The sequence below is a fragment of the Neltuma alba genome, unplaced genomic scaffold (assembly GCF_004799145.2).
Source record: "Neltuma alba isolate B1F8T4 unplaced genomic scaffold, ASM479914v2 tig00011541_pilon, whole genome shotgun sequence".
NCBI classification, from domain to species: Eukaryota; Viridiplantae; Streptophyta; class Magnoliopsida; order Fabales; family Fabaceae; genus Neltuma; species Neltuma alba.
Window position 1 is genome coordinate 263,781 of NW_021636203.1, and position 13,634 is coordinate 277,414.

The following is a 13,634-nucleotide window of genomic DNA, read 5'->3' on the forward strand; positions in this document are numbered from 1 at the left end:
AAAGTAGAAAACTTAGCTTGTTCTACCAAATATTCCGCCGCGTACACACCATGCATCGCTGTAGCACACTCATCCCTCCTTTGTCCCACACACCAACTTTAGTTTGCGAAATAATTATAATTAATATTACAATATAACCCTAATCTATTCCTGTCATCTTTTTCTCTTCTTCTTGTTGATTTCTATAAATACCCTCTCCAATTCCCTCCTCTTCCTCACCCTTCACATTTCACCAACTATACGTACGCACCTACAAGCCACCGCAGTCTCTTGCCATGGCCCTCTCATCAAAGCTTCTGCTCACCTCTCTTCTCCTCTCTCTCCTTTTCCTCCATAACCTCGTCCATGCCCATCAAACGGTGACTCTCTCTCTCTCTCTCTCTCTATATATATATAGATAGATAGTTTTTACAGTCCGACTTTTTTCATATACTCATAATCCTGGCACTTCTATGTTGTTCTTCAGGTACAAGGAAGCATCACGCAGTCCCAAACCTCTCTGTATCAGCAGATAGGTAGGTTCGCTTGGGTTGGTGTGGTTTATGAGAGTTAATTTTCATAGTTTATAGATATATCTACGTTTTATTTGATGGATGAACAGTAAGATATTTATTTACATTGTGGGGGTTGAATGATTTCAGATTATAAAGGTGCATGTAGCGAGAGGTGCCGGTTATCGTCTCGGCCGAGGCTGTGCCAGAGAGCGTGCGGGAGCTGTTGCCGGCGGTGCAACTGTGTGCCGCCGGGCACCGCGGGCAACCAAGAGATGTGTCCATGTTATGCTAACATGACTACTCATGGCGGCAGACGCAAGTGCCCTTAATAACTTCTTCAGAGATTGATTATTAATCATCATCTTTAATCAAAATCCATGCTATGTCGTCTCTTTTTAATTAATAATTGATCATGTTTAATTATTTTTTTCTGTCAATTTTTTGTTGTTGTTGTTGTTTTGGAAATTGCTATTATTCTGTCAAGTGTTTGACCGTATTTCTCTGAGTCTCTCTATCTATCTATCTATGTATCCCCACCCCTCAGAATTAATAACCGTGCATGGAGATGTTTAATTTATTGACAGTTTGTAATTAGTGTCTTCCTTGATTGTTATATATGATGGATTGATCTATTTATATTTCATGGAATTTGAGTTCAGAATTGCTGGTTTAAAGCTTCGGTATTCAATGACAACAAATTAAGTCTTTGATTTATTTACAACTATTGTAGAATTGAAGGTAACTAAAAGGATAATTGCAATAAAGTCGTAACATATTTATTTAAAAAGTCCCATAACAATTGAGCAGTTTATTATAATGACGACCATGTTTCAGAATAGAAAATAAAAAAAGGTTTCCGCTGCTTATTTTTGTGATTAACCGCCCTTGAGACTTCAAAGTAATTCTCCTATTCTTAAAAAAAAGTTCCTTTAGAGGAAAGTTATTTACAGCAAAAAAAAAAAAAAAAAAAAGGCAAAGAGAATCCCTTACATGTGTAAAAGACAAACTTCACTCTCTTAGTAACGAAATCTCAGGGATCAAGAGGTGCATATATTCCTATATTAGTGATAACGTATACTTTTTTCCCCTAAAATAAAGGTAATTGACTTCATGGCTTTTAAAAAGCGATAGTAAATGTCGTTAAACTTGTAAGAAAAAGTGCGATTTTTCAATTTTACTCTTCATTAAAATTGAAAGTGTTTGTACGTAACCCTCTCCTGTTCATTTGTAAACTATTTTTAATACTTTTTATTCAAAAGAAAAAAATGAAAATTTATTAACTTTGTGTAAAAAATTAAAAAAAAAATCATGCTTTAGCTATATGGAATGCATAGGTTAAACTTTTCCTACTTTTTTTCACATTAATTTTCTTTGTCTTTGTGCAAGCCAAATTTTATATTTTCAATATGTCTCTTTTTTTAAATCATATTTTTTTCCCTGCAAATCCAAACTCAAAATAAAGAGACTTTTATACTTTATCAATCTGGGGAGGAAAGCTCAGCCTTCAGACATGCCCTTATTGATTCAGGGCCTGTTATGTGAAGCTTTTTAAAAGGATAAAGCCCAAGAAAAAGGCCCATTGGATCACAATATACCCTTTTATACTTGAATGTAAGGTTAGGATTAGCAAAACAAGGGGCTAATTATTGAGTTAATTAACTACAATATTTTTGTGCTCATAATATTAAGTATCAACCACAATTTATAATATTGATTTGATAAATCTATTAATCTGAGAAAATATTTATATCAATTTGTTTATATCCATTACTCAAGTTTTTCAATTACAAGTGATATCATGTGTGTTATTTTTCATGTGAGTTCATAGTTTAATAATAATATTTTTTTAAAATATAATTTAGGGTTCTGGGTGCCCCTTAAAAATGTTTTAATATAGTTCAAAATACTTTGAAATATTAGATGTATTTGAAAAGAATATTTTATGGTGCTGAATACACCCTAACCTTTTAATAGTTAATATACATTATATCTCATGAGAATACAATTACAAAATAATAAATAAAAAGTGAAATTATATATTCATATGACAAATTTAATGATGTAACTATAAATAAGGCAAAAAATATTTTTTTCTCTTTCTTATAAATAGAAAAAAAGAATATGATATATGATATGTGGATTTTACATTTTCATTAAACTTCCTATTTATATTTTTCGCATCCATGATACTTTTTAGTTTTTATTCTCTCATTCATCAAATTGTTATCTAATTAAAAGGTTGAGTGCTTTCGTTACCGGGTCATTCTCTAAAGATCAAAGGGTAATTGATAATGTTCAATACTCCATCTGATCTTCGCTATATTACCCTCCAATGCTAACTATAAAATTTAGTTTTTAGTGCAGTATTATTTCTAGTCTTAAATATAAGATCTAGTTTACACTAAAAATTAAATCTTATATTAAAGATAATATTAAGGAAAGCCAATTATTAATAGGGCATTTTTATGGTGGTGTAAATCTAGTTAACAATAAAGGAAAGCATAATTATAAAAGGCTAGCTACTCCAACAATAAAGTGACCTATAATATTTGGATGAGATTTCAGATTTAAACTTGATATTAATTAATATAAAAATTATTTTAATTTTTTATTTAATCATAAATATAAGATTCTAATTTATTTTATTTTCAATATTTATTCATTCACCCTCAGGTAATTTTTATAGTGGTTGCATATATTAAAAAGTTATTATTAGTTTGTGATTCAAACACAAATGATTAATAAAGACATTTTAAGAAAGATAATATCTATTTACTACAAATAATTAATTTAACTAACTTTCTTAATCTCTCTAAATTAATTGACTAAAATTTATATTAAGGATATTTATTTAGAAAAAGGCAAAAAAAAAAAAAAAGGAAGCCAATTATTGCTTTGATTGGGTTTTGATGAGACGATGAAGACGACTAGATGGGAATTAGGACAACAGCATACAGACAAAACAATGGCTTCAGCCTCCCAAATTGGCGGCCAACAGAGCCTTATCTGTTAAGTTTTAAAACATTTGTTTACGTACCCATCAAGATTCAAAGGGAAAAGTTAAAAAGATCCATAAATAAATAAATAGATAAACAAATAAATAAAAAGAATGATGATCTTATGTTTCTAGAAACACATTTTATCTAACTGAAATCAAATAATACTCCCTTCAATTTTAAATATAAGATTTAAATTAAATAATTGAGAAAACTAATGAAATTAATTATAATTATAGAGAATACTCTTGTCATAAAAACTAAAGGAATTATGTCTATTTATAAATTATTAGAGGAATACTCTTATAATAGTAAGAATTACATAAAATTGTTATAGAAAGTCAATGGTTTTACGAAAATACCATCGGTAACAGGTCACATTTTCTTATTTTATTTCATACTCATCTTTTAAATTCTGAGTAAAAAAAAAAAAACTCATCTTTTAAATTCTATATGGTTTTCTTTCTTTTTGCTTCCTATGGTTTTTCCTCCTTTTGTCGTATCTAAATGGACATGTATTCTATTAGCCATATATATCCTTTGAAAAATATACTGAAAAACATAACAAATTTTGTCTTGGAATAGAACATCTTTCAGCATAATCTGTTTGTCCGTATATTATGAATTCTATGATAAAATGTTCATATAAGCAACATGTATTGACATTAACAGAAAGATCCATGGCTGCTTAATATAATATTTTTTTATTTTAAGTTTGTACAAATGCAGAAAATATTTTTTTATTAAAAGAAGTTATCCCAATTAGCATTCATAGTATCCAAATATGATTGAATATAATTATATCCATGTTTAATTATTTGTGTTATGTAAATATATGAAATGACCGTTAGTTCTACTGTAGTTTGAAAATAGCTTAGTTATTATTTCATTTTCATCCTATCCCTAATAGGTGAGTCAGTTAGGAGTTAGATTTAATCCTAAATATAATATTTCAATTTATTTTGTTTCTTGTATTTAGTATTTGTTCCAAATTAATTTATTAAATTACAAATTGATGTATAATCTAATGTTATATATCAATATTTTAAAGAAATTATGTCATATTTATAGTAATTAATTGGTTTATTTAACATTTTTAATTTATATAAATTTATTAAGTGGTTCTTATATCAAGAATTAAAAGAAGCATTATTTTTTGTGACCATACAATTTGGTTACTATTACTAAAGCATCATGTGAAACTTTCAAGTCGTCATATTAATTAACATAATGATCACATATTTGTTTAAGGGAATGATGTTGTTGGCCAAAGTGTAGTTGCAATTATTCAGAAAAAAATGCATCTGAGGCAGAGGCACAGTAGCAACATGATATTTGAACTACATGTAAAGTTGTGTGAAAAGAATCACATCTTAGTTAAATTTTGATTAGTTTTAGAAAACCCAACAATAAGTTGTCCTAGTAGCAGCATCATTCATCAATCTGCCACGCTCGATGAAGTCTCAAACTCAAGTCATATGCATGTATGCATACATGTGTTTAAATTATATAAAATCAAAATTAGTTTCCAAACTCCAATTGATGGTAAAAAAAATTATGCCTTAGTCCTTAATGTAAGACATATTTAACAATTTGATTAGATTAAAAAGTTAGATAAGTTAGTTAATTATAATAAATACGAGATGTTTTTCCTAAAACATCCTAATCATTTTATTTAATATCTTCCTTCCTTTTTCTACTTTTGAAAATAGATTTTATATTTAGGATCAAAATCAATTCTATGATTTGGTTCTACTTCAAATACCAGAGGAGTACATCTTAATTAATAATTATGACTTCAAACTTAGTATGGAAGTTAAAATTGTGTTTGAACTTTAGCCAGCAATTCTTTAAGAAGTTATTGGTATACTGTATTTGATTTCTGATGATCTGGTGTACTTGAATCTTATCTTTAATGTTGTCTACTTGTTGATATAAATATTTAAAAAAAAAAAACTCAAGCAACAATTTATTATTATTTAGGTCAGTCCATTGTTTCAAATAATGACATGAGACAGTTCAGTGGTAACCGGCCATATTACAGATAACCATAATAATAACATAGAACAATAGGGGTTTTACATGAAAAAAAATTTAATTACTTTTAAACAAGAAATTAAAGTTGTCATTGTCAACGATATTTAGATAACACTGTACATAAAATGTAAATTTTATGTTCAATTTCCATTAAGTATAAATTCTATTTGCATAATATGTTTTTTTATTTTCATTTTTTATTACGATGCATTTGGTATATTCTCACACACAGATGTGTCTAACATTTTATTCGAATTTAAACTCTTATTCAAATGCAAAGGGTGATGCGATCATTTTGTCTATGATAACTTGCCGTCGACAAATTTTTTATTTTTATAAGTGAATTGAATTGCAGAAATTTAACCTTAAATATTTAACTACTAACAAAGATTTAGCCCAAGAAAACCTTTAAATAAGTGGACATCAAAAGCAAAGACAAGACTTAACAATATATTCTTTTTTGACCAACGACTTACAATACAGTAGACAAATACAACAGTACTATGACTTGTAATACTAAATATAAAAGTTAGTTGATTAATTTGAAGAGGTTAAAAAAAAAGTTAATTTAATTATTTACAATAAATAAGTTTTATTTTTTCTAAAATATACTTACTAATCAAGTGTATTAGTTAGAATTATCATTATTAAAAGAACTATTTTGAGGAAAAAAACATAAATATGAAAAAAAGTAAATTTGGGTCTTATATTTAGGATCAAAATAAAAATTAAACGAGGTCTTTTATAATTAGGAGGTAGTAGTAATTAATGATTTTTTTCCTAATAAAAACCAATTATTCAATTAAATAATATATATATAGATTGATTTAGTTAAATTATGATAAAGAAGAATTACAATGAAGTTCTACAGAGGAGAAATAATAACTAAAAGGTCATAATAACAACTAAACAGTTTGTAATAACAAGTCTTACAGTGAAGAATAACAACTTCTAAGACTTGTTTTAAAATTTTTTTTTTATGGGACTTGATTGTAATTTTCTCTTACGATAATCAGGCATCTACGCGCGTTGAAAGAGCGCGTGACAGTGGCAAGGGGACATGACTTCTTCGTAAGGATGATTCATGATTCCTTCCTCGGCTACTACTCCATCCTTCGTGCCTTCTTCTCAATTCTCTGTCTACAAGTTTCCTTCCTGTGGAAACTGAAGCTAAAAGGAACGAACAGAAAAGCTACTATATCTGATTTTTCATTTGAAAAAAAGGCAAACTCTGGCGAACGAGAGAGAAGACATTTCACCTCTTCGTCCCCCTCATCAGAACTTCCGTTTATGTTTGTGTCCCTCACTCTCTGCAATCGCTCTGAGGATTAAAGGTCCGTTTGTATCCTGCTCTTCCTCCAATGCGCCATTTGATTTTCAAAAATACTTTAATTTCTTCTTACCAGGACTAGTGCTACGTGCCCATGAATTTGTTTTCATTTTTCTGCACAGATTGTTTGCTTTGCTAGTGCTGATAGTGATATTATGGCTAATTCCGTGCTCTTTGCCAGTTTTTATTGCGTTTCTTTACGCTTATTTGCTCTTGACAATGTGGGTACTTAACCAATTTTTGGCTGCTTGAAGTTCAGAGCGTTGCAGTACCAAAATTAGGGTTCTTGATGTTGCTAGTATGATTTGATTATTATGTTGTTATAATTCATGGACTCAAATTTGTATAGAATGTGACACTTCCTGTCTAATTGTTTCTACCTTATTCTTGAAACTAAGTTCTGAATTGAATTCTACCGTGAGATTTGGCTTCTGTTTTGATTGATGCCATTGGATTACTTTTTAGGAATAAATTTTTGAGAATTAGAGTAGGCATGAGTCTCAAGTAATGTTGTTGCTATGCGGATTTTGGGGTTTTCCCTTATTTGCTCCTGGTAACGCGGTTCTTAGTGTGTTTCTTACTTATCTATCTGCATTCTTTGTGATTTACAGGGCTGTTGGGATCTGTTTCTACGACAACCTCATTGAATTAATTGTAGAACTAAAAGGCTCTTTTTTTTTGAAGATTGTATTGTGTATCACAGATGAGATAGTTCACAATACTGTTCAAATATCATTTATTAAGTATGTCATTAATAAAATTTATTTTGTGCCCAGATACTTTTGCCATATGTAGAAGTGAATATTTGTGAGAGTGGTTTTTTTATTGTGTTACTATGGTGTCTGATGTTGTTGAAGAAATAAAATAACCAGGATAGTGGAATACTGAGTTTTGTTGGATGGGTAATAAACTTGGGAGGAGGAGACAAGTGGTAGATGAAAAGTATACGAGGCCACAGGGGTTGTATAATCATAAAGATGTAGATCACAAGAAGCTGAGAAAGCTGATACTCGAATCAAAGCTTGCACCCTGCTATCCTGGAGATGAAGAATGTACCAATGATCTTGAAGAATGCCCAATATGTTTTCTGGTTGGTCTAATTTCTATTATGTACCTTCAATATAGTTCTTGTGTTTATTCTCTTGCCATAATTTTTTTCCTTGAATGAACAAGGAAACCATTTCAGCTCATTAAAGTTAAGCTATCAACTGCAAATAAAACTGCTTTCTTTTCAGTGAATTTCATAGAAAGTACCCGGGATATTTTGCCTTTTTCATTTTTAAAAATTAAAGTCTGCCCTAAATTGTAAACTTTATTGAGGACCTTTCTAATTATTCTATTTCATCTTTTTTCCTTCAATTTAGTATTATCCAAGTTTAAACCGATCAAGATGTTGCACCAAGAGCATTTGTACGGGTAATTGTTTTCCCATCTTCGCTATTAATATATCTAGTCGTTACCATTTCTTTCTTTCTTCTGCTTTTTGTTTTTGATACATGTTGTCACCATTTCTATGCGATCTGATTTACTCCCTTCTGCCAGAGTGCTTTCTGCAGATGAAAGTTCCAAATTCAACTCGGCCTACACAGTATGCTCCATGACTAGTCATTTGTCTTTTACACAAAGAGATATGGCTTATAATTGCTTACATCATAACTGCCATCTATCATTGATTAAAATTTAATGATAATTTCTTTGCCTTAACCATGTTAGATGTCCTTTCTGCAAGACAGCAAATTATGCTGTGGAGTATCGAGGTGTGAAATCAAAGGAAGAAAAGGGATTGGAACAGATTGTAAGTTGGTATCTGCCACAGCTATTGACTTTGGGAATGTTTTTGCTGAAACATTTGCACAGTCAGTTCAGATTTAATTACATGCGCTTAATTGTTCAGGAAGAACAACGTGTTATAGAAGCAAAAATTAGGATGCGGCAGCAAGAGCTTCAGAATGAAGAGGAAAGAATGCAGAAAAGGCATGAAATAAGCATGTCAAATGGAAATGTAACACCTGCAGATGTTGAATACAGTTCAAATGCTGGTAGTCTTCCTTGGAGTTCTGGATATTGTCTCTGTTTGACTGGTTCTGGTTGTATAAATTTTTCTTTTGTTTTTTTGTAGTGGCTGCATCGTCAATTTCTGTTGTTGAAGGCGAGGAGATTGTGGCTTCTCAAGATTCATGTGTCACCCCACTGATTAGACCACCTCCAGCTGCTAGGAGCAATAGGTATGCTAGTCTACTTCACTTTTTTAATGTTGATGATTTTCTAATTTTATCCCATTACGTAGCCTGATAGTCACTCCTTTCAAGTCAATAGATGAAACATAATTAAATGAATTGAAATTTGTCATTTATGTGAACTTGTGTCTTCCTTTTTGCTCTTGAAATCTTAACTCTTATGGGATGTTTCATTTCCCATTAATATTCTGAATGTTGAGATTATGTTGATATCCGTTACATCACCAAGAGTTAAGTCCAGTATAGAATGACAGACATTAACCTTGTCATGTGATCTAAATTCCGTACTTGATTCAATAGTCTGTGACTGTGCCCCGGGCATGTGCCTCCGACAAACATGGCTGTGAGGAGCATGGTTATTTAATTGTATCACAATAGGAATCAAAAGTTGACTAAATTTAATCTTTGGTGGATATAGAAAACTGGAACAGATGTTTGTAATTCAGGAGATATCATATGATTACCTTGCAATCGAATCCTACCTCAGTTGGTTATTTGGGTACACGGGCTGAGCATGAAGAACAGTGAGCTGGCGGCTTATTTGTTAACAGTTTTGATACTGGCATTGAGTTTGGCTTAAATAAGCCATCCAATGTTTGCCCAGAAACTTCAATCATCTGCCGCTTAATTGCATTGCCTGTGATCTTTAGTCATATTTGGTTGATTTCTAGGGAACTTTGAAAAGCAATAGTAGATAATATTTAGGTGATTTTTAAGGAATTTTGAATATCAAAAGCAATAGTAGGATTCAACAAACGTGCTAGTAAATGGTCCATCCGAGTATTTGATCCTTTGGACCAACATTTGATCAACTTGCAATCATGCTTTCACACAGCTGAGCAGATTAATTTACATACACGGATCAGTAAGAGTTCTTCCAACTTCAGCACTAAATTCATCCACACCCAAAAGAGAAAAGAAAGAAACGAAAAGATACTGCTTCTTTTACTGAATAAAATAATCGTTACCCTCTCCATGTTGGGTGTCCTGTTTCCATATGCGTGAATTGAATAGAATGTCATGTCTATTGAAAAAGAGGACTCTTATAAGAAATAGATATTAAAATGGTTGTGTAAATGTTAGAAAAATGAGATGAATTTTACCATGTTTTACTGGGGCAATTGGCAAACCATTGAACTGACTCCCATGCTGCACCATGCATGTTTTATCTGTTCAAGTCTAGGTAAAATATAATTTAATACTATGGTATTAGAGTCTTAAAACCATATATGCTACTTGTTATGAATTCATATTCACGGTAACATGTGTGGTCACCTAGTGGAGCCCCATGAAGATAGCTTGTTAGGTTGATGTCTCTTGGCAAGCAAGCATTAAAATTCTATTGTTTGGTCTCGCACACATGTTCTTGAGTGCTTTCATGTCTTGTGTAGGATAGTTACCTTGTATGTTTTCCGTGACTGAAAAATTGCAGGGATGATGAATTCGACCTTGACCTTGAGGACATTATGGTCATGGAAGCAGTCTGGCTTTCCATTCAGGTAAGAGACTTGTCTTTGAAATACAGATGGGTGTGGAATTTATCTGTAAAATTGAAGAGAATTTTTTTAATAAAAATAAAATTATTTTCTATTGCTTTTCAGAATAATTTTTCAAGCCCACGTTGTAAGATGTCATATGATGCCTAGTCAATCAAGTATGTAATTGTTCATATTTTTTGTTTCTTCACTTACTTCTAGACAAGGATGAGATTAAACTAAACCTTTTCAAAGATGTGTAACAATTTTGTCCTTCCTGTGTCTCATCCTTTCTTTTTCGCTGCTTCTGGAAACTAATAATGGATGAAATACAAGTATGATTATTTATAACTGACCATCTCTACAGCTCGAGTATTGGATATGGATGGCCACTTTCCAAAATATCAGAACTATATATTTTACTATGTCATGGTGCATTGCTTAAAATGAAGCCCTTTTAGTTTCATATTGGTTATTTTGAGTTCTGCTTTTATAATGAGTTTTAGGTTATTTTCTACTTTAAATGGGGCTTCTCATTATGCATTTTCTTTTTAATATGATAGCTTTAGTTGGCTAGTGTAGATTCCTTAAAAAATGTGCTGGTAGATATGTGTATGAAGCATAGGTGCTTCACGTGTATTATGTGGCCCAATTAGTTGTATGATAATGTAATCTGTACATTGAAACATTGAGCTAATTTGTATTGGACTTCAAATGTGAAAATGCCAAATCAATATCATCCAACCCTTTTCTTAAAATAGAAGAGAAACAAGTTACAGACGGTGGGCCACATTTTAAGTGAGAAGTTTCCGTCGTGCCTAACACATATTGAACACTTAATAACATTGAGCACACTCAGACAGCTTAGCACCTCTAAAAAGTAGTCTTAGAAAAAGGGGAAAATGTTTAACTATAATATGTTCACCTTGTTATACCATTTAAACGTTTTAATTTAAACACATGGCAGCCTTATTTTCAGTATATACGTATGCCATATGCCTTTTGAGTAATGCTACCTACTTAATTCTTGCATTTATAGCTTCGTAAGTTGGTTCACTTGAGTTAAAGTGAACTTTGTGTAAGTGTATTCCAAACATAGAGGAAGCTATTTATGCAGTATGCCCATTTATGAGATGCAAGTTTTATAGTTGGCATCGATTGTGGATTTGTGTGTTTTCATGCTTGCATGTTTTACCATGAATGCACACATGTATGCGCACACTGTTATTTTGAACAATAGCCTATGCTCTGTGCTTATATTTGCTGTGTCACTTTGTCCACATCGGGCTATGTTCCATATCTGCGGCTCCTCCGTACTTCATTGAGCCTTGGTTTATGAAGGAAAGAAACCTTCATGAGTGCTCATCAAAGTTCAATACTCTTAACACAGATCCAATGCATTTATGTCATAATTCATATAATAACTAATGTCTTTGTATGTCTATATATACCAAGGTCAAAAAGGGCAGATTACGTGTCATTTAATTACAATTGGTTTTGTCCAAATTTGTTTACAAGTCAGAATATGATCAACTTGCAAAGTCCAAGGAGTAATCTTTGGATCCTCTGGTTGGCGGCCAAAAAAAAAAAAAACTTTGGTTCCTCTGAGAAAAGTCACCTGTATGCTGTTGGAAAAGTGTGTGTTGAACTATCATTAGACAATCAATTTATTTTGTGATTCTAATTTATTGAAAAATGAAAGTGTACATATCGGCACTGCAGGAGAGTGGAAGGCAGAGAAATTTATCTTATCCAGCTTCTGGACAATACACAATGGGTGATAACTATGATTCATCTGCAATGGCTCCTCAAACTGGATCCTCGTCATCACCCTCTGGGGGCCTTGCTAGTGCAATTGCTGCTCTTGCAGAGCGTCAGCAAGTGGGGGGAGAATCATTAACTAGCGCCAATGAGGTAAATACGCCATCATTCAACATGGTACAAGGTGCCAATAGGTTTTATAGTCCGTTGGGTAGAGAATCTGGTAGTTATCCGCCTACAGACAGCAGCAATGAGGCGCCGCCTGATAGCTCATCGACAGTGAGTGGGGTTCATGGGGAATGGTCCATGGACCCTGAACCACAGGTGGCTGAAACAGCAAGCAGTTACACAAGGACTGTTGCAGCGGATGGTAGCAGATTATCTTCTTTACCACAGCCCGATGACATTGAAGGGAGCCCTGAAAATGCCACAGAACCTATTGTTCCTGAGAGTTTTGAGGAGCAGATGATGCTAGCCATGGCTGTCTCTTTAGCCGAGGCTCGAGCCATGCCAAATGGACAAGGCGCTTCGTGGCAGTAGGTTTTGGTCAAGGTGCTTGTTTAGTCTTTTTCTTAAATTGATGGTGCTTGCATTGCCATGGCTATTTGGTCAGCGAAGTATTGGTTTCAGAGTTTGAGCAAAGTTCACCCTGTGTGGGACTTGTTCAAAAGATGAGGGAAAGATTCTCTTTGCACACATATTCATATATAAAGATGTCATTGGGAAACAATTTATTCTAATTTGTCAAAGGTTTTTGCCTGATGTTTCCTTCTGTATTTTATTTCTTGTCCTCTCCCCCCTTCATTTGCTTTCTGTAAATAATGTTCCAAAATTTAACATAGGCCCTGATAGATTTGTTTCCATTATTATTGTTTACATGGCACATTTTAAACATATACTAAACAGGAAAGGAATTGAAATTGCCATGTGAGTATAATTTGTTTTTGGTTCTGTCCTTCAAGATATGAATATATCAAAATGATGCTCATGGGGAGTAGGAAGTTAAAAAAGGGGAAATTTGATTAAAAGTCTTTGTTTAAAAACTTAATTAGCTAAAAGGACCTAAATTTGAGTAAATCTAACTTTTCTTCTGCTATGTGAAATGTATCATCAATAATGTACAACAATCTTATATGGAGGTCATCTACACACTGTGAAAAATATGTTATACACAACAAAAGAAAAACGACACTTAAGTCATAATTACACGTTTAGCCGATTAAATTTTTTAAGTGGTGATTTTATTTTTTAACCAAATTTCCTTATTTGAAAGATGACACTCATTTATGGGAGGACACCTAATT

General features: G+C 32.2%; 2 protein-coding genes across 3 annotated transcripts; both read left to right on the forward strand.

The window, feature by feature from the left end:
- Positions 1 to 235: 235 nt before the first annotated feature.
- Positions 236 to 1,153, forward strand: LOC114714785 (snakin-2-like). The gene is made up of 3 exons (XM_028899555.1): positions 236 to 359; positions 467 to 515; positions 642 to 1,153. The coding sequence occupies exons 1-3, from the start codon at positions 276 to 278 to the stop codon at positions 821 to 823; spliced, it is 315 nt and encodes a 104-aa protein (XP_028755388.1). The 5' UTR covers positions 236 to 275; the 3' UTR covers positions 824 to 1,153.
- Positions 1,154 to 6,657: 5,504 nt separating this feature from the next.
- Positions 6,658 to 13,256, forward strand: LOC114714777 (E3 ubiquitin-protein ligase DA2L-like). Of its 2 annotated transcripts, none has more exons than XM_028899545.1 (9): positions 6,658 to 6,861; positions 7,730 to 7,947; positions 8,222 to 8,273; positions 8,400 to 8,445; positions 8,571 to 8,652; positions 8,752 to 8,896; positions 8,977 to 9,082; positions 10,527 to 10,593; positions 12,292 to 13,256. In XM_028899545.1, the coding sequence occupies exons 2-9, from the start codon at positions 7,756 to 7,758 to the stop codon at positions 12,868 to 12,870; spliced, it is 1,269 nt and encodes a 422-aa protein (XP_028755378.1). In that variant the 5' UTR covers positions 6,658 to 6,861; positions 7,730 to 7,755; the 3' UTR covers positions 12,871 to 13,256. The 2 variants fall into 2 exon arrangements, with proteins under 2 accessions (XP_028755378.1, XP_028755377.1); XM_028899544.1 differs by lacking the exon at positions 6,658 to 6,861 and adding an exon at positions 7,513 to 7,600 and having other exon boundaries at positions 12,292 to 13,254.
- The last annotated feature ends 378 nt before the right edge of the window (positions 13,257 to 13,634 follow it).

Excerpts from the sequence above, each read along its gene's own strand:
- LOC114714785 (XM_028899555.1), top strand. The coding sequence starts at position 276 with ATGGCCCTCTCATCAAAGCTTCTGCTCACCTCTCTTCTCCTCTCTCTC. Across the intron at positions 360-466 it reads TCGTCCATGCCCATCAAACG|GTACAAGGAAGCATCACGCA; the intron begins GTGACTCTCTCT and ends GTTGTTCTTCAG. Across the intron at positions 516-641 it reads CTCTCTGTATCAGCAGATAG|ATTATAAAGGTGCATGTAGC; the intron begins GTAGGTTCGCTT and ends GAATGATTTCAG.
- LOC114714777 (XM_028899545.1), top strand. The coding sequence starts at position 7,756 with ATGGGTAATAAACTTGGGAGGAGGAGACAAGTGGTAGATGAAAAGTAT. Across the intron at positions 8,446-8,570 it reads AATTCAACTCGGCCTACACA|ATGTCCTTTCTGCAAGACAG; the intron begins GTATGCTCCATG and ends TAACCATGTTAG. Across the intron at positions 8,653-8,751 it reads AAAAGGGATTGGAACAGATT|GAAGAACAACGTGTTATAGA; the intron begins GTAAGTTGGTAT and ends TTAATTGTTCAG.